The following is a 20812-nucleotide window of genomic DNA, read 5'->3' on the forward strand; positions in this document are numbered from 1 at the left end:
TCCATTTACCATATATTCGGCGTGGGAAAGCACACGTTTATAGGACAATAGAAAACTATATGGACTTGATTCACTATTATTATTCTTGCTTTCTGTGAAGTTTGAAGTAAATCTGGCGATGCGCTTGTTCTCAGTCTAACCCGAAAAATAAAGACGGCTCGAAAGGACGCCGCCATTATTTGTTGTTTACAGCTAGCTAGCTTAGTTAGCTCAGCCGCAACCGTCGTAATCACGAACTCAAAATGACTGGATGATGGCAATTTCAGCAGGTGGTGGCGATCATATGCTAAATTCCTTTGGATATTGACTATTTTTGGTGTTTGGTGAAAATATCAGTGGCTGTCTCAAGCAACAGCCTCCGCCGACATCCCCATTAGCTTGTGCCGTAGCAGTTTGCTAATCTTCCTGGGGTCCACATATAATCAACATTTTTTTTTTTTTTTTGCCAAACCCTCTTTTTACAGTAACTTGAACAATAGTTGAAAAAAAACTATGATCTTTGACCTCTGATTTGAAAACTAGTTATCCATCATTTTGTTGTGTATATATAATACTATGATCAGGCGATGAAACAATTATATGGTTTCATGGTCAGAACGGCCCTCTGAGGGAAACCTTACCAACAATGTGACCCGCGACAAAAATGAGTTTGACACTACTGTTCTAAAGTAATATTTTTCAAAGATTTAATGCCAACATGTCTTTACCAATATGTGGCCCAAATAAAGTTTCATGATTTTCAATATGTTTTCTGAAGATGATTGTTACATTTTTGGATGTATAGGATTTTTCTACAATTGCTTAATATGTTTTTCCCACAAAATACACCATAGCAGAAAACAAAATGAATGAATATGTATTCATTTGTGAAAGTGCCTGAACAATTGCATGTCTTTACCATTATTATGATTGTCTAAAGACAAGAGCATAATGGGTTTAATGTGCAATTAGGATCATTTATGCACTTGGATCTGCAGGGTTTATATCTTTACCGTTCAGCACTTCTGTCTTTACCATTACGCAAGAAATGTATTTCAGTGGGCTACCAGCATTTGCTCTGTCAATAAGGATTGCCCTTACTATTTTAAGTCAGCCATAACTTTTTGAAAATAGGACTTTAAACCTGCAGATGTTTTCAGCATGGGAGACATTTACCCATATAAAACCAAGGTGGTGTGAAAAAATTGCTTTCAGCAATTTATTTCACCTTCCAGGCACATGTCATCTCCTCTTCACATTACAACACTGAATGTTGAACCACTGAATATTAAATAACTAAATAACTTAATGTAAATGCGTATTTGTATAATTATATTCTTAGACATGTTGCTATTGGTTGCTAAACTCATGAATGTTACATGATAGCCCACCATACAAACCGCCAACATGGCCCAGTGAGAGGGAACAAGGGCTCAGTTAAAAATCTGGGCACGCAACAGAGCATGTGAGAGAGACAGCGTTAAAATACTGTAGCCTCAAAGGTTGACTAGTTATTATCAAGCTATTGTGGTTGCTGCATACATTTGGACATATCCCTCTGACAAAAGGGAAATAAATCTGACTGCTCAATAAGTCAACCCTGGCAGGACTCAGCGGGAGAAGAGGGAAGGAAGAATATGGATACACAGGCACCTGGCTGCCATCCTCAAGCCACCGCGCCTCTTCCTCCTCCTCTTAACACACACACACTAACTTTGAAAGAGTACACAGAGAGCCGCAGAAATTGTTGTCCCATTCACAAATCTCTGCAGGCTGATTCCAGGCCAAACAAGTAAGGGAAAGCCAGGTGGGTGGAAGGGCAGAATAATGGAATGGTCTGACGAAAACAAAGAAGAGTAGATAAGTGCAAGCAAGGCAAACCGGCACAATGGTTGCTCCCTAAAATCAATACTAGAGAGAAAGTGTGTGTGGAAGTCAGACAGGAAGAGAGAAAGTTAGAGACTGATGGGTGTAATGAATGGGTCAGCACAGGCTATGCATGGCCTCAACTGGGATACTGGAGCAATTCATTTAACTGCAGCTAAAAATAGGTTGTTCTTTGGCCAAGGTAGACTAACACAGCTAAGGCGTCTCCTGAGGCACTCAAATTACCAGCAATACATAGATAAGAAACACACTGACAGTTAATTAAAACTTTGAATCAAATAAATCATGTGTTACTCACGCGCTCTCGCTCTTTCTCTCTCCTCACTAGGGTCGCGGGCGTGCTGGAGCCTATCCCAGCTATCTTCGAGCGAGAGGATAAAAAACACCCTGAACTGGTCGCCATCCAATCGCAGGGCACATATAAACAAACAACCATTCGTACTCACATTCACACCTACGGGCAATTTAAAGTCTTCAATTAACCTACCAAGCATGTTTTTGGAATGTGGGAGGAAACCGGAGTACCCGGAGAAAACCCATGCAGGCACGGGAAGAACATGAAAACTCCACACAGGCGGGACCGGGGATTGAACCACGGACTTCAGAACTGTGAAGCAGCCGCTCTAACCAGTCGTCCACCATGCCGCCTGTGTGTATATGTGTGTATATATATATATATATATATATATATATATATAAAACACTATCAGCACGATAGATAAAAAAAAACAAAAAAAACTGGACTGACAACAATAACTGTATCATTCAGTGGCATGCTGGTTGCATTTGCTTGGATATATTCATCCATCCATATCCATCCATCCATCCAACATCAGTTTTAATTAGTCAGTGTGTTTCTCTCTCCTGTGTTCGACGGGGCCAGCGCGACTCCGACTGTCCTACTGGTCAGGCCCTTTCCAAAAAATTTTAATATCATGGAAAAGTTTATTTATTTCCATAATTCCATTCAGAAAGTTAAACTTTCATAGATTAAAGAGTCAGGGCCCACAATTTAAACCATTGCAAGTATTTATTTGTTTATTTTGACATAATTGGAGCTTCTTGCAGCTATATCAGCTTTGCATTCAACTAAACAAGCTCAACAAATGTCAACTGATGATAATCATATGTGAATGAGCTTCATATTTATGTTATTAGCAGCACTGATATATGCCTGCAGTACCGTAAATGTATTAAATAAGTCCTGTATGATGCATATAGACTGACTTCTTCTTCTTCTTTTCCTTTCGGCTCGTCCCGTTAGGGGTCGCCACAGCGCGTCATCCTTTTCCATGTAAGCCTATCTCCTGCATCCTCCTCTCGAACACCAACTGCCATCATGTCTTCCCTCACGACATCCATCAACCTTCTCTTTGGTCTTCCTCGAGCTCTCTTGCCTGGCAGCTCCATCCTCATCATCCTTCTTCCAATATACTCACTATTTCTCCTCTGGACGTGTCCAAACCATTGAAGTCTGCTCTCTCTAACTTTGTCTCCAAAACATCGAACCTTGGCTGTCTCTCTGATGAGCTCATTTCTAATTTTATCCAACCTGGTCACTCTGAGAGCGAACCTCAACATCTTCATTTCCACCACCTCCAGCTCTGCTTCCTGTTGTCTCTTCAGTGCCACTGTCTCTAATCCATACATCATGGCTGGCCTCACTACTGTTTTATAAACTTTGCCCTTCATCCTAGCAGAGACTCTTCTGTCACATAACACACCTGACACCTTCCTCCACCCGTTCCAACCTGCTTTGACCCGTTTCTTCACTTCCTGACCACACTCACCATTGCTCTGGACGGTTGACCCCAAGTATTTAAAATCCTCCACCCTTGCTGTCTCTTCTTCCTGTAGCCTCACTCTTCCCCCACCACCCCTCTCATTCATGCACATATATTCTGTTTTACTTCGGCTAATCTTCATTCCTCTTCTTTCCAGTGCATGCCTCCATCTTTCTAACTTCCTCCAGTTCCTGTATGATGCATATAGACTGACATATTTCATAATTCATATCCTATAGGGGTGGAGGAGTGATTATTATGTCAGGTCCATAAATACTGGACATGGACACAATTCTAATCTTTTTGGCTCTAAACACCACTACAGTGGATTTGAAATGAAACAAACAAGATGTGTTTAAACTGAAGACTTTCAGCTTTAATTTGACAGTAACCATCCATCCATCCATTTTCTTTACCGCTTCTCCTCACGCGGGTCGCGGGCATGCTGGAGCCTATCCCAGCTATCATCGGGCAGGAGGCGGGGTACACCCTGAACTGGTTGCCAGCCAATCGCAGTAATTTGACAGTATTAACATCCAAATCAGGTAAACGGTGTCGGAATTGCAAGAGCTCGTATTTATGCCTCCCACTTTTTAAAGGCTAGCTCACTGCATGCTAGCATTGCGTAGTCTCGGATGAAGCAAAGATAAGCAAAACCACTCATGAACATAGCGATTTACAGGAAGTTGTAATTCCAAGTTGTCAGTTACAGTATATGTACCAGAGATCTTGTGATGGCGAGGTAAAAATGCAGTAGTACCATCGTAAGCCTACTACTTCTAAATAAATGTAAATGAGGAATAAAAAGAGTCACACGTCTTAGGAACCAAACAGGACACACACGGATCGATCCAAAAAAGTCGACCCAAAACCTTTGAACGTTTTTAAAAAACTGTTCCACACCTACTATAAACTATATACTGTGTATGTAAGTCCGTATATATGTGTGTGTGTATATATAACCCTCATAAACTAAAAAAAACATACATAAATAAAATTTCAAAAATTTTAAATGTTTCTAGATGACATTTAAATAATCTCAGTGCATGGTTAGGCCCTTTTCTCAGAAAGACCATTCCTAGAAATCTCCCCTCACACCACCCCCTGCCCAATCTTCTTTTCACAGTATTGTCACCCTAGACGGTTCACACGGTCTCCTTTTCATCGTGTTTCCGGTCATAAATCTGCAACACACCGTGAAGACACATTCCCTTGGATGGGTTTAACACTCTACACCCCACCAACTCTCTAAAATAAGTAAAGGGTGATAAAGGTTGGCACTCTGGTACACACACATAGACTATGACCGGAGCTGACAGATTCCTGGTGGATATTTGTTGACAGAATTGAATAAAAGACAGGGAAGACATTTTACAAAATAGAATGAAACAACACTTTGGGAAACGGCAATGTTACATTATGAGAGCTTGTGTTTATTATGTGTGTGTCTGTTATGGCTTGTGTTGATCTCTCAATCATGCTGCTTTCCGGGAGTGACTCATTCTTTTTTCAGAATGGGATGTTGTTCACGGAAATCCTTCAAATAAGAATAACTGGATTTGGGAGTTTGTCGAGTCATTCCTTCCTGATACCCTCCTCCACTCAGGTCATCAAACACAGTATTAACCAGGGATAAGAAAATTCTCACTTTTGTATAGCATTTTAAAGACTAAAAATACCAAAGAATACCATTTCCAATACCAATTCAGTGGACTAAAAAAAATCCTTAAAAAGAATATGCCTCAAAAGTCAAACAAAACTTGGAGTTCAAACCATCATATGCCGTAATTTCTCATGCATGATGCGCACCCATGTATATTGCGCACCCCCAAAGTTGACCCCAAAATTCTGGAAAACCCTTTAACCTATGTATAATGCATGATTTTGTTTCTACCAATATGATCAAAACATGAAGTATTATCTGTTTTTTTTTAAATTATTCTGAAGTTAAACACCTTATTTGAACACACAATACTTTCTTTTTATTTACTACTAAAGTACTACTTACTTTTATTTAGTAAATGAGAAAACACATAGTTGTGCTCATATGTTTGATAACCCAGGCAGGATTTGTAAGATGTGTACAATTCTTTTAAGAAAACATGAAGGGCTAGGCGAAACACATTTAATTTTATTTTAATGGAATTTAAATTAAACTGTCAAGCATTTCAGAAAAGCATTAACATTGAACAAAACATAACCATAAAGAAATTAATGATGGTTGTTGTTCAGTCATCAGTCGTATTAAAAAACAAAAACAAAACAATATTTCACAAATTCTCCCTGGGTATGTAAATTTATGAGCACGATTGTACATATATGCAGTCAAATGTACCCCTGTCATATTGGAATGAAAGTGTCGTCTACACCTTTTTCATAACCTCTCGGTGGCATACTAGAATGAAAGTGTACAGCTTTTTCATAACCTCTAGATGGCGGCATACATTGATAAAATGTGAAAGTATTTTTCATTTGCCCCTATACCTATGTATAATGCGCACTATTGACGTTTGACAATTTTTGGGGGGCAGAAATGTGCATTATACACGAAACATTACGGTATCTGGCAACATGTGACACTCCATAATTTTGTTTTGTTTTTCTTTTTCAGTTTTTTTGGGCCCCTACAAAAGGGTACCACTGAAAACTGGAAACAATAGAACAGAAACAACGACTTGGAACTTCAATTTAGACGAGCAACTGGCTTATCAGTACAGTATAACCAATCTAATTAATTAAATAAAAAATTCATACATAAACACATTTCAACAAGCAGATGCTAAATAATTAGCATGGAAATTACAACAGAAGCCAGCCCACAACAAACTGTATTTTTTTCTATTTCGCAGCCAACAATGGTGATGATACTCTAAATCTACACACAATGCATATACTGTAGATGACGCAACCACAAAACTCAAAACATGTTCTGAATGTATCATTCTGCAAAAACCTTCCATTTTCTTGTCCATTAAGTGTCTATCAGGCAACTTCAAGCTGTGAACGTTGTGTGACAGGAATGTTAAAATGTAACTCGAAACATTGCCTGTAGAGTTAATAAAGGTTTTATGTTGGCAATATTTTATGCACAGTTCTATAGAAAAATATTTGGAGGTAGACCAGCATCACAGAATGGATTTTTTTACTTTCGAGGTTTGAGTCGAGGAATTCAGATGTAGGCAGCATTTTGCCGGCACTGATACATTGTTTAAACAAACAGCATGGGAGCCCACTTAAGTCATTCCCTGCCAATGCCGTCCAAAGACGTAATTAAGAATCCATCTATTTCCTGCCAATGCCGTCTAAAGCCGTCATTAAGAATCCATCTATTCGCTGCCAATGCCGTTTAAAGACGTTAATGGCCTTTTTTTAACGGTGCAGTTTATGTGTGATTGTCAAGCCTCTGGATAACTGCAATGAGAAATGGCACCCTGTAGAGGCCAACAATGCCTTGAGGTGCCTCCCTCAGAGGGAGAATACGAACAAGAAGGAGGGGCCGGGCCGGCGGGGTACAAGAGACGAGAAGAGACAAACATCACGGCGGGTATGAGAGAAGACAAAATTAAAAAAAATAAAAATAAATAAATAAAAAATGCTTTCAGTAATAGAAATGTATTGCACCAAGGCAAGAAAAATATTCCTGCGACCGACAGGAATGACGCTTTAGATCATGCGGGGAATAAAAGATGATGCTCCTTGCAAAACACATCAGTAAAAAGTATTCTCCAGTAATTGTATGTATTTTTTTTAAAAACTTACAGGTTACGCATTCAGCAGACGTTCGACTCCCATTCCAGTACACAGTGCAGACAAAAAAAGGTAATTGAAAGCTTTGAATAAGAAGGAGGGGCCGGGCCAGCGGGGTACAAGAGACAATGAGAAGAGACAAACATTTCCCAAGATCCCATTCACTGCCAACAGAAGAATAAAATAAGATGTGGATAAAACTTTGCTAGATTTTATGCGCAAGGTAATAAAAACCTGGACTATTGAGCAAACGGTAGAGGAGGAGAATATATATATATATTCTGTGGGGCTTGGAAAATCAGTGAAAATGCTCGAAAATGCCTGGCAGTCTAGGGGCTCCCTGCTCAGGAAACGGCTGGCAGTGAATGAGTTAAATGGTACAATTTGTGTATAAAAGAGGCCTCTGCCAACATGTTTTAGTGTCCTTGTTTTCTTGCCACTACCTTACAGATGGGTTGACTTTGGGTGGCCCAAGTCTATACCACAGACAAGAAAATCTAAACCACCATTTGTTTTTTGCCTCACCAAGAGAACCCCACACCTCCCTACACCGAAACTACCGCCATCAAACAAGCGCCATCCATACATTCCCTTGCCACCACAGCTATCATGCCACACACACTCCCAAACCACATTCTTACATCCCTACCCCCCACATTCTCCCACACACCTGACCGACCTCATTTCCTGTGAGGCATGAGTCAGATGGCTGCAGTGACTTGAGTAATACATGGTTGTAGTCATTCAGATAATATAGTGTTGATGTGGCTGTCAAGGCAACCAGAGCAGCAAAAAAGGCGCATTGTGCATGTGTGGCTGGGTGAGAGTAATTAGTGAGGATTCTTTAGAAGTGTTCAGGTATGTGGTGGGTCTATTTGTATGTCTATTTGTTTTTGAGAAGGAGGAAAATTGATGTTGAAACTGGGAGAGTTAGTCACCTGTCTTTTCTTATAGAAGCCTCTTCTGTCACAGTTGGGTATCCGGAAGCCTCTTGGGTTGAGCACATTGCTGATTTTGAGACTATTTAGGATACTTTCCATCTCCCGTCGACATGGGCCCTGTAGAGAAAATGAAATGTATCCCACTGACATTAGTATTGTACACTCATAAACATTGTACTATAACGTTATCCTAACTTGTCGATGTCTATCCAACACTTTTTTATAGGTCCCATGCCATAATAATAATTTTATTATTATTGTGTCCTTTTATTGGGTTTACAATATAATTTGGGTTGGAAATGCCCATGTGCCTTTTTTCAAGCTACTCTAGTTGGTCCAAAATTCTTTGCAATTGAGATGGACAGATTTCTTATTAATATTCAATATGTAAATCCATCCATCCATCCATTTTCTGGGCCGCTTCTCCTCACTAGAGTCGGGGGCGTGCTGGAGCCTATCCCAACTATCATCGGGCAGGAGGTAGGGTACACCCTGAACTGGTTGCCAGCCAATCGAAGGGCACATACAAACAAACAACCATTCACACTCACATTCACACCTACGGGCAATTTAGAGTCTCCAATTCATGCATGTTTTTTGGGATGTGGGAGGAAACCGGAGTGCCCAGAGAAAACCCACGCAGGCACGGGGAGAACATGCAAACTCCACACAGGCGGGGCTGAGGATTGAACCCTGGTCCTCAGAACTGTGAGGTTGATGCTCTAACTAGTCGGCCAGCGTGCCGCCAATATGTAAATAAGCTTTACTAAGATTGGATCGCTATTATTCTTACTTTAAAAATGGAAAAGAGCTTTGCTCTGATTGGTCCTTGGCAAAAAAATCACACAGCCATAAGTATTCAGACTCTTTGCTGTGACACGCATATATTTAATTCAGGTGCTGCGCATTTCTTCTGACCATCCTTTAGATGGTTCTAGACCTTCATTGGAGTCCAACTGTGTTTGATTATTCAGATTGGACTTGATTAGGAAAGCCACACACCTGTCTATATAAGACCTTACAGCTCACAGTCCGTAATAGAGGAAAGGAGAATCATGAGGTCAAAGGAACTGCCTGAAGAGCTTAGAGACAGAATTGTGGCAAGGCACAGATCTGGCCAAGGTTACAAAAAAAAAATGCAGCTGCACTTAAGGTTCCTAAGAGCACAGTGGCCTCCATAATCCTTAAATGGAAGACGTTTGGGACGACCAGAACCCTTCCTAGAGCTGACCTTCCGGCCAAATTGAGCAATCGGGGAGAAGAGCCTTGGTGAGAGAGGTAAAGAAGAACCCAAAGATCACTGTGGCTGAGCTCCACAGATGCAGTCGGGAGATGGGAGAAAGTTCTAGAAAGTCAACCATCACTGCACCCCCCCACCAGTCGGGGCTTTATGGCAGAGTGACCCGACGGAAGCCTCTCCTCAGTGCAAGACACATGAAAGCCCGCATGGAGTTTGCTAAAAAACACCTGAAGGACTCCAAGATGGTGAGAAATAAGATTCTCTGGTCTGATGAGACCAAGATAGAACTTTTTGGCCTTAATTCTAAGCGGTATGTGTGGAGAAACCCAGGCACTGCTCACCACCTGTCCAATACAGTCCCAACAGTGAAGCATGGTGGTGGCAGCATCATGCTGTGGGGGTGTTTTTCACCAGCAGGGACAGGACCACTGGTTGCAATCGAAGGAAAGATGAATGTGGCCAAGTAGAAGCTATCCTGGACAAAAACCTTCTCCAGAGTGCTCAGGACCTCAGACTGGGCCGAAGGTTCACCTTCCAATAAGACAATTACCCGAAGCACACAGCTAAAATAACGAAGGAGTGGCTTCAGAACAACTCTGTGACTGTTCTTGAATGGCCAGCCAGAGCCGTGACTTAAACCCAACTGAGCATCTCTGGAGAGACCTGAAAATGGCTGTCCACCAATGTTCACCATTCAACCTGACAGAACTGGAGAGGATCTGCAAGGAGGAATGGAAGATGATCTCCAAATCAAGGTGGAAAAACTTCTTGCATCATTCCCAAAAAGACTCATGGCTGTATTAGCTCAAAAGGGTGCTTCTACTAAATACTGAGCAAAGGGTCTGAATACTTATGGCTGTGTGATATTTCAGTTTTCTTTCTTAATAAATCTGCAAAAATTTCAACAATTCCGTTTTTTTTCTGTCAATATGGGGTGCTGTGTGTACATTAATGAAAGAATGAACTTAAATGTGTTTAGCAAATGGCTACAATATAACAAAGAGTGAAAAATTTAAGGGGTTCTGAATAATTTCCGTACCCACTGTAGTGAGCTTGGTACTGTACATTCAAATGTATGGAATCAGCGAGACTCCTTTAAAATAGCCACACTCACTTTTATTCTCTCCCAAGTCCTCTGTCTTAGAAAGCAGCTTCTTCCTTAACTATTAATCTATCTTTTTATGGTTTAAGAAATGTGATAAAATACAACAAACGGTATATACAGCATCAAACGCCTATACAGGCTCGCTGTTCAGGGCGCCCATAAATATCGCTCAATGTGCATCGGCAACTGTTGTTTTTATTCGACAGTCCAGTCCAGTCGGGTTCGACCACATCGCGCAGTGTGCAGCAGGCCTTCAGCGCACATGGAGAAAATACACATCTATTTCAGTGGAATGCCAAGCGCCAACATAAACAGTCCTGGTATAAAAATATTCAAATCTTAAATCAAAGGCATTTATTAGATCTTAAATCAAATCTGATTAGGAAATAACATTGGAGGCTGCAGCTAAAACAGTTTAAGTTTTCAGACATATTGCTTTGAAAACAATACAAGAATATGTTTGTATATAGTATAATAAAAACGCAGCAAACCACGTGTTGTCAAATGAGAAAATGTATTAATTACCAAATGAGATTAACAAAGTCTTGAACTATTACTTCGCTACTTCAAAAACAACATTAACAGTACCAGCGCATCTTCATTTGCAGATTTTTTTTCGGAGACATCTCATTGGGTTTGACTTACATACTCAGTCTCCCTTTTGTTCTCCAGGGAGAAGTTCTGCGTATCCATATTGGCTCCCTCTGACACCAACTCCACCTTGAAGCTGTGTGTCTTCCTGTTCTGATCTTTCTTTAGCAGCTTGTTGTGTAATAGAGGCCTGGTGTCCATCACACCTCCACTCTGCCCTCCTTGGACAGTTGACAAACCAGGGAACATGGTCATTTTAGCCGTCTTGTTGGCATGGCCTTCCTCTACCTGATTTCTGCCATGGTCTGCATGAGTAAAATAGAAATGGGTTATCAGAAACAGTCTTTACTCAGTGCAATACTATCACAGAATACTGAATTAAAGTTTTGAATATAATATGAAATGTTGATTTTATTTAGCATGCTTGAATCTGTTTGTCACTCCGACTGTATGTTAGTTGGACACTTTCTGGTCCAGGAAGGAGGACATAAGACAACAAGACAGGTTTCCAGTTACGAGAACCAAGCCCCCATGAAGTGCACTACCATTAAGACAGCAAATGCATCTTTGTTGGTCTTATATACATGGCTAAATTGTATTGAAAATCTAATATTTCTGGCGGCACAGTGACGACTGGTTAGCACATCTGACGTCTGGTTAGCACAACTGCCTCACAATTCTGAGGACCAAGGTTCAAATCCCGGCATCGCCTGTGTGGAGTTTGCATGTTCTCCCCGTGCCTGCATGGGTTTTCTCACTCCGGTTTCCTCCCACATCCCGAAAACATGCGTGGTAGGTTGATTGAAGACCCTAAATTGCCCGTAGGTGTGAATGTGAGTGCAAATGGTTCCTTGTTTATATGTGCCCTGTGATTGGGTGGCAACCAGTTCAGGGTGTACCCCGCCTCTCGTCCGAAGATGTCTGGGATAGGCTCCAGCACGCCCGTGACCCTAGTAAGGATAAACGGTACAGAAAATGGATGGCAGAACTACCTAAGTGTTATTCTGGAAATGTAACACCCCTCTTCAGAATTAAGACAATGGGCTCTATTTTGTTGACGGCACAGCTACACTCGAGCATTTAAAAACTAGCGTAACTTGATTTTTGAGCAAGCGCAAGACTGTGGACTGAGTTTACCAATTTGGCAGATCGCTCTGCGCCAAGCTGGGCGTGTCACCGCAGCGAGGGTGTGCCCTTGGAGATGCACTTGGCAAAGTGAGAATTTGGTCACAGAGTCAGCCTAACCTCCTTGACAATCATGTCTTCAAACTCCACGTAATCACCATCGACATCGTCTCGTACCAAGGTCCTCAGTTCTCCTCCCTTGTTTGGAAGGAGTTCTATAAAGCGGTGGGCGCAGCATCCAGCTTGCCTTCCGGATACCATCCACAGACCAGCGGGCAGATGGAGCGGGCAAAGCAGTCCCTGGAGTCTGCCTTTTGCTGCGTTGCCGTACGCAACCCCACCTCCTGGAGCTCATTCCTCCCATGGATTGAATACGCCCACAACTCCCTCACCAGCTCCGCCACTGGCATGTCTAAGTTCATGGCCTGCTACGGTTTCCAACCTCCATTATTTAGGGAACAGGAGCATGCGGTGGTTGTTCCCGCGGTATGGGATCACCTAAAGAGGGTTCAGTCCATTGGGAAGGACGTCAGGCCGGCCTTAACTTGGTCCGCGGAGAGAAAGAAATCGCTCGCTGACCTTCGTCGCTCCCCTACGCTTGAGTACAAGGTGGGTCTGACTGTTTGGCTTTCCTCCCGTGACCTCCCACTGCAGACGGAATCCCACAATCTCATTCCGCGCTTTATTGGTTGATTCCCGATCACGAAAATCGCTCTCTCTCTCTCTCTCTCGCGCTCTCGCTCTCCCCAGTAATCAGCACGAACTCAGCCGCACACCTGTTGTCAATCAGCCTTCATCATCACCTGCATTTAAGCCTGCCAGATCCAAGACTCCATTAACATTCACCAGTGGTACAGAGGCTCTCAACTTAAACGTAAGCTAGGCCAGTCCTCGCAATATTTCTGACCTCCATGTTCTTTCTTGTCCTCAGTGCTCCTTCCGTGTTCCCCGCCTTGCTGACCTCTTCCACTACACTGCCAAGCCATTCACCTGCTCACGCCACAGCCTCCCGCACGCTCCCTGTCTCGACAAACCGCCAGGATCCACCTCCGACTCCCTTCACAATAAACCATTCTCCACAAACTTCTTCAGCCTCTGCCTGCTTCTGTGTCCAGTTCAAATTAATACCATCGCACCGTGACAACAATTTTATCCAACTGTTGTATCTCAGTCGGAACACTTGGGGGCACTATGTAAAAACATTACGTAAAAAAGAAAGGGACACGAAGAAGAATGTTTCCTGTCAAATAGATGCTAGCTGTGTGCTGATCGATTGGTAAATAAAGTGAAAAAAAAGAAATACAGTACAAGACTGATTCTTGAGAACACTGCACTGACTAAACCAGACTAATGTAAAGGAAGCTCAGACAGCGGACGGCCGGCCCACCGTGAAACTATTTGCATGATCACTCACGAAGCTAGCTGCTAATGCTAACGAAAATAAGCATTCCCACAATGCAATATGATTCCTACAATGCAATATGGATTTTTTTTTTTTTTTGCAATAATCCATCCATCCATCCATTTTCTGAGCCGCTTCTTCTCACTAGGGTCGTGGCCGTGCTGGAGCCTATCCCAGCTGTCATCGGGCAGGAGGCGGGGTACATCCTGAACTGGTTGCCAGCCAATCGCAGGGCACATACAAACAAACAACCATCCGCAATCACATTCACACCTACGGGAAACTTAGAGTCTCCAATTAATGCATGTTTTTGGGATGTGGGAGGAAACCGGAGTGCCCGGAGAAAACCCACGCAAGCACGGGGAGAACATGCAAACTCCACACAGGCGGGGATTGAACCCGGATCCTCAGAACTGTGAGGCTGACGCTCTAACCAATCGGTCACCGTGCCGCCTTTTTCAATAATTAACGTCCTTATTACTTTAAATGTTGTAAATGCAGCCCTATGGGGGGCACAAGCCAGTGCAAACTGTAGACCGGTCCCAAGCCCGGATAAATGCAGAGGGTTGCGTCAGGAAGGGCATTCGGCTTAAAATTTTGCCAAACAAATATGAGCGTTCATCGAAAGAATTCCATAGGTTGTGGCCCGGTTTAACAACGTCGGCCCCCGGCACCATTAACCTGCAGGGCACCGGTGGAAATTCAGCTACTGTGGGTCGAAGATGAAGAGAAGAGTAAAGCACAGAGCCTCGAATTTAATGTGGGGACTTTGAATGTTGGTACTACGACAGGAAAATCTAGGGAGTTGGTTGACATGATGATTAGGAGAAAGGTTGATATATTGTGTGGCCGAGAGAGCAGGCGGAAAGGCAGTAAGGCTAGAAGTTTAGGGGCAAGGTTTAAATTATTTTACCATGGTGTAGATGGGAAGAGAAATTGAGTAGGGATAATTTTAAAAGAAGAGTTAGCTAAGAATGTCTTGGAGGTGAAAAGAGTCTCAGATCAAGTGATGAGGCTGAAACTTGAAATTGAGGGTGTTATCAAGACACTGATACCCCAAAATGCTCCCCGGGCGCTTCAGCTGCCCCCTGCTCCAGTGTGTTCTACTAACGTGTATGTGTTCACTGTGATGGGTAAAATGCAGAGAACAGATTTCGTGTGCATGCATGCATGTTCATGACAATAAAAGGTGATTCTTCTTTTTCTTCTTCTTCTTCTTATGTACAATGTGATTAGGGGCTATGACCCACAGGTACGATGTGACCTAGAGGTGAAAGAGAAATTCTGGAAGGAGCTAGACGAAGTAGTTCTGAGCATCCCAGACAGAGAGAGAGTCGTGATTGGTGCAGATTGAAATGGACATGTTGGTGAAGGAAATAGGGTGATGAAGAAGTGATGGGTAAGTACGGCATCCAGGAAAGGAACTTGGAGGGACAGATGGTGGTAGACTTTGCAAAAAGGATGGAAATGGCTGTATTGGACACTTTTTTCCAGAAGAGGCAGGAACATAGAGTGACCTACAAGAGCGGAGGTAGAACCACGCAGGATCTTGTGCAGAAGATGTAATCTGAAGGAGGTTACTGACTCTAAGGTAGTGGTAGGGGAGAGTGTGGCTAGACAGCATACGATGGTTATGTGTAAAATGACTCTGGTGGTGGGGAAGAAGATTAAGAAGACAAAAGCAGAGCAGCGAACCATGTGGTGGAAGCTGAGATTGTAAGAGTGTTGTGCAGCTTTTCGTGAAGAGGTAAGACAAGCTCTTGGTGGACAGGAGGAACCTCCAGAAGACTGGACCACTACAGCCAAGGTGATCCGAGAAAAAGGCAGGAGAGTATTTGGTGTATCTTTTAGTAGGAAAAGAGAAGGAGACTTGGTGGTGGCACCTCAAAATACAGGAAATCATACAAGGAAATAGGTTAGCTAAGAAGAAGTGGGACACTGAGAGGACCGAGGAGAGGCGAAAGGAATACATTGAGATGCGACATAGGGCAAAGGTAGAGGTGGCAAAGGCCCAACAAGAAGCATATAATGACATGTATGCAAGGTTGGACACTAAAGAAGGATAAAACGATGTATACAGGTTAGCCAGACACAGGGATAGAGATGGGAAAGATGTGCCGCAGGTTATGGTGATTTAAGAATTGAGATGGAAATGTGTTGACTGGTGCCAGGAGTGTGCTGGATAGATGGAAAGAATACTTTGAGGAGTTGATGAATGAGGAAAATGAGAGCGAATGAAGAGTAGAAGAGGCAAGTGTGGTGGACCAGGAAGTGGCAATGATTAGTAAGGGGGAAGTTAGAAAGAAATTAAAGAAGATGAAAAATAGAAAAGCAGTTGGTCCTGATGACATACCTGTGGAGATATGGAAGCATTTAGGAGAGGTGGATGTGGAGTTTTTGACCAGCTTGTTTAACGCAATGCCTGAGGAATGGAGGCATAGTGCGCTGGTGCCCATTTTTAAGAACAAGGGTGATGTGCAGCAGTGTGAGAACTATAGAGGAATAAAGTTGATGAGCCACACAATGAATTTATGGGAAAGAGTAGTGGAGGTAAGACTAAGGACAAAAGTGAGTATTTGCGAGCAACAGTATGGTTTCATCCTAGAAAGAGAATTAAAGATGTATTTGCCTTGAGGATGTTGATGGAAAAGTACAGAGAAGGTCCGAAGGCGCTACATTGTGTCTTTGTGGATCTAGAGAAAGCCTATGACAGAGTACCCAGAGAGTAACAGTGGTACTGCATGCAGAAGTCTGGAGTGGCAGAGAAGTATGTTTGAATAATACAGGACATGTACGAGGACAGCAGAACAGTGGTGAGGTGTGCTGTCGGTGTGACAGATGAATTTAAGGTGAAGGTGGGACTGCATCAGGGATCAGCCCTGAGCCGCTTCCTGTTTGCAATGGTGATGGATAGGCTGACAGGTTAGATTGGAATCCCTGTGGACTATGATGTTTGCAGATGACATTGTGATCTGCAGTGAAAGCAGGGAGCAGATGGAGGAACAGTTAGAAAGATGGAGGCATGCACTGGAAAGCAGAGGAATGAAGATTAGCTGAAGTAAGAAAGAATATATGTGCATGAATGAGAGGGGTGGTGGGGGAAGAATGAGGCTACAGGGAGAAGAGATAGCAAGGGTGGAGGACTTTAAATACTTGGGGTTAACAGTCCAGAGCAATGGTGAGTGTGGTCAGGAAGTGAAGAAACGGTCCCAAGCAGGTTGGAATGGGTGGAGGAAGGTATCAGGTGTGTTATGTGACAGAAGAGTCTCGGCTAGGATGAAGGGCAGAGTGTATAAAACAGTGGTGAGGCGAGCCATGATGTACGGATTAGAGACAGTGGCACTGAAGAGACAACAGGAAGCAGAGCTGGAGGTGGCGGAATTGAAGATGTTGAGGTTCGCTGTCTGAGTGACCAGTTTGGATAAAATTAAAAAAGCTCATCACAGGGACAGCCAAGGTTCGATGTTTTGGAGACAAAGTTAGAGAGAGCAGACTTCGATGGTTTGGACACGTCCAGAGGAGAAATAGTGAGTATATTGGTAGAAGGATGATGAGGATGGAGCTGCAAGGCAAAAGAGCTAGCGGAAGACCAAAGAGAAGGTTGATGGATGTCATGACGGAAGACATGAGGGCAGTTGGTGTTCGAGAGGAGGATGCAGGAGATAGGCTTACATGGAAAAGGATGACGCGCTGTGGCGACCCCTAAAGGGACAAGCTGAAAGGAAAAGAAGAAAGTTATCATGGTAATGCTTGTGTTATCCATATTTATGTAACGTTGAGGAAAAGGGCACTGTGCTCGGAAGAAGCCATAAGGTAACATGAAGTCGATATTTATGGTCTTTGGTTCTGGCTTTGCTCTCCAATCATTCAAGACAAAATACGGCTGGAGTCATCGGACTGACAGCAAGCACTCCTCCTCAATGTAAAAAGCAACTCAACTTCCCACCATGTCCAACCCAGTTGGACACATCCCAGTTGGAGGGGGATTTGAGTCTGTCAAAAATGTGGTAATAGTGGCTAACGGGCATGGAAGAGGTGAAAGTTTGCGACCGCCATTCCTGTCTGACCACCTGATCAATTTATGATGCGGTGGCGCTCCATAATCTCCCAGACTGCCCAGAACTCAGCAAAACAACTCAGAATGTCAACAACATTGGATGCCAACATATGACGTCTTCATCAACAGTCAAAAGACAGAGGACCAATCGTCCAAATATACTACATAAATACTGACAATACAGTATGTTGAATGTTACTTTAAAAAAAAATTACAAGTTGAGATGTTGCGATGACCTTTGAAGGAAACTGAAGGCATAGCCATCTGTTTATGTAATGGCACAGTTGTAAACAGCCAAAAGTGTGGTCAGGAGTGCCTATTACTGTGAAAGAAAACTGCACTGAAATTTGGGAGCGATAGGAGTAGAAAACAGTGGGCTGGACTTTATTTTACAATATGATTTATGAGGGCGTCTATCATTTCCCCTCCTTGTCACGCGCATTGAGAAGGTAGATTACAGTAAATAAGCATGCATCTGTGTTTGTGTTAATTATGCAAAGGCCTGCAGGCCTGTGAAGTACGATATTTTTTTCCTCTCCAAAAGCAGAGGCTTTTTTTCACCAATTTAGGGACACATAATAGGCAAGCTGGAGGTGTTTTGCAAGTGTGAATCCACACTGGTGGATGCATGTACTGTATGCGTTTGCGTGACAATTTGGCTGCCGGGTGAAACATTTGCTGCAGCCAAACCGAATAACCGAAGAGAAGAAATGCACACAGAGTTTTGGAGGCCTCACGTCAGCAGTGCCTAAACACACAAATGTGTGTATTCACACAGTGGTAGCACGTGTGCCATCTCACCACTGTGAACACCGTGTTCATGTACACCAAATATCACGAGGAGTAATATTGCACCAAAATGTAATAAGAAAAAGTGCAATCTGAGCTGATTCAATTCATTTGGGATGATGTAGTTTACTGCGAAAGTAATCGACCCACATTCTACAACAGGGGTGTCCAACGTTTTTACTCTGAGGGCTGCTACGAAAAAAAAAAAAAAAAAAAAAACTGAAGGATGCAAAGGACCCCTTTGACATTCTTCGACTTATTCGCTACAACTGGGGTGCTGGAGCAGACAAACATTTCTGTCCAAAAATTAATTGTCGACGGGGTAGGGTGTGGGGGTGCCGATGACCACAAAAGACGCCCGCCCCCCCACCCCCTACACACACACACACACACACACTTTTTCAACACCCACACCAAATAGTGTTGCAGGCTCTGTCAAATGTTATTTTTTGTTCATGCCATGGGCCACCACAAAAATGGGACAGTGAGCCACAAATGGCCCCCGAGCCGTAGTTTGGAGCACTTTATCTTGAGGTAGTTCCAAAAGGCATCAGATTTGCCGAATTGCAAACGATGTATTTAAGAGGTGATGACACAATTTGCAGTGTCGTGTCCATTTACAGTTGGACATGACACTGTAGTCTTCCTTCAGCGCTGCTGTGCGTGCGTCTGTGCATGCGTAGTGGTGGAAATTCAATTGGCAATATTTTACGTGGGGTTATTCATGTGCTGTTTGCACACAGTGCAAGTTGATGTTTTGCACGAAACTTCGGGAAGGCTGTGGAATTTGTCGAATCCTTCCCGCCACCATCAAACATGCCCTCTTTCCCCAGTAAATATGCTGAACTGAAGGCACGGTGCTAAACAAGCGTCTTCTGTCGGAGCTGTGAGTAAGGATGCATATAAAAGACTGCCAGTACAGGAAGGACACTATAGCTGACGAGCTCAAATCGCAGCTTGACGGCACCAATATGGTATTCGCAAAGCACATGGGTTGCGCAAGAAGCGCACCGGTTCCTACCTTGCTTTTGCGCGGTAAACAGGATGGTGTTGTTTTTTTTAGACGCCGCGCTCGAGCACACTGCGCGTCCCTCCAACAGAGCTTGCAGGGGTCGGCTCTCCCCCGGCCGGTGCTGGCAGGTCAAACCGGAGCCGCAGCGCGCCGTGTACACGCCACACGCCTGCCCTCGGCCGAGGGCGCACGTCACGCAGCAGCCACAGCCCGGCTCCCTCAACCGTTCCGCGCAGTCCTTGGGAAGGGGCTTGCACTGCAGGAGCGCCACGGCGTCGCACGGTTCGCACCGGACGACGGGCCCCAGGGCGGCGACGGGCCGTGCGAACACAGCCAATGTGGCCGTGAGACAAAGCACACAGAGCGCGGGCATGGAGTCGATTGCGATTGTCACAACTGGACGACACGGAGGCTCAAGGGGGATCTGTGTGACACTGCGAGCCGACTGGCCTTCTCCATCTGTATTTTCTTTTACGCCAACTTCTCGTTTTATACGGGAGGGGAAAAGGCCAAGGAGTCACTCCCTCCCCCGTATGAATAATGTAAACGGAGAGCGCAGACGTGAAGGACCGCCGCATCCGTTAAGACAGCCGCCCCAACAACTTTCTCTTTCCAGCCATTGTGATACTCCTCAACCTGTTCTGCAGTACACAGATGTGAAAAGAGAATGCACCTCATTAGGCAAAAATGTTGACTTTTGTCCAAAGTTAGCTGTGATCAGGTGTCAAACTCAAGGCCTGGGGGCCACATCTGGACCGCCACACCATTTTATGTGGCCCGCAAAAGCAAATTATTTGAATCAACTTCTATGATTCTTGCTAAAATCTGGACCAACATTTCAAATTGTTGTATGTAATAATAACGTGGAGATATTATAGGTATATTACAAGCATTTTTTGTTGCCAAACCCATTGTTTTAAAGTAACTTGATCAGTAGTTGAACAAACAATTATCCCTGACTTCTGTTTTCAAATAGAGTTATCCATCAATTTGTTGTGTGGACCGAGCCAAAAAAGAAAAATGAAAAAATTGTAAAGAATTGAAAAATAATTTCAATAAAAAAATAAACAAATAATAATCATTGAGTAGGTAAATCTCCAGGTGCCAACCCATAAGTATGTGGGGCTCCACTGATTTATAATGAGGCGATGAA

At 43.4% G+C, this 20812-nt stretch overlaps 1 protein-coding gene across 1 annotated transcript in view; it reads right to left on the reverse strand.

The window, feature by feature from the left end:
* Positions 1–20240, reverse strand: part of igfbp3 (insulin-like growth factor binding protein 3) — a 29286-nt gene extending 9046 nt beyond the window's left edge. The window contains exons 1-3 of the mRNA XM_061684517.1: positions 19669–20240; positions 11329–11579; positions 8336–8455 (exon numbers count right to left, since the gene is read on the reverse strand). Of these exons, the coding sequence (XP_061540501.1) occupies positions 8336–8455; positions 11329–11579; positions 19669–20032 (735 nt within the window). The 5' untranslated portion in view covers positions 20033–20240. The remainder of the gene's footprint in view (positions 1–8335; positions 8456–11328; positions 11580–19668) is intronic.
* Positions 20241–20812: the final 572 nt, after the last annotated feature.

This window comes from Phycodurus eques, chromosome 8, assembly GCF_024500275.1.
Source record: "Phycodurus eques isolate BA_2022a chromosome 8, UOR_Pequ_1.1, whole genome shotgun sequence".
In the NCBI taxonomy this organism is placed as follows: domain Eukaryota; kingdom Metazoa; phylum Chordata; class Actinopteri; order Syngnathiformes; family Syngnathidae; genus Phycodurus; species Phycodurus eques.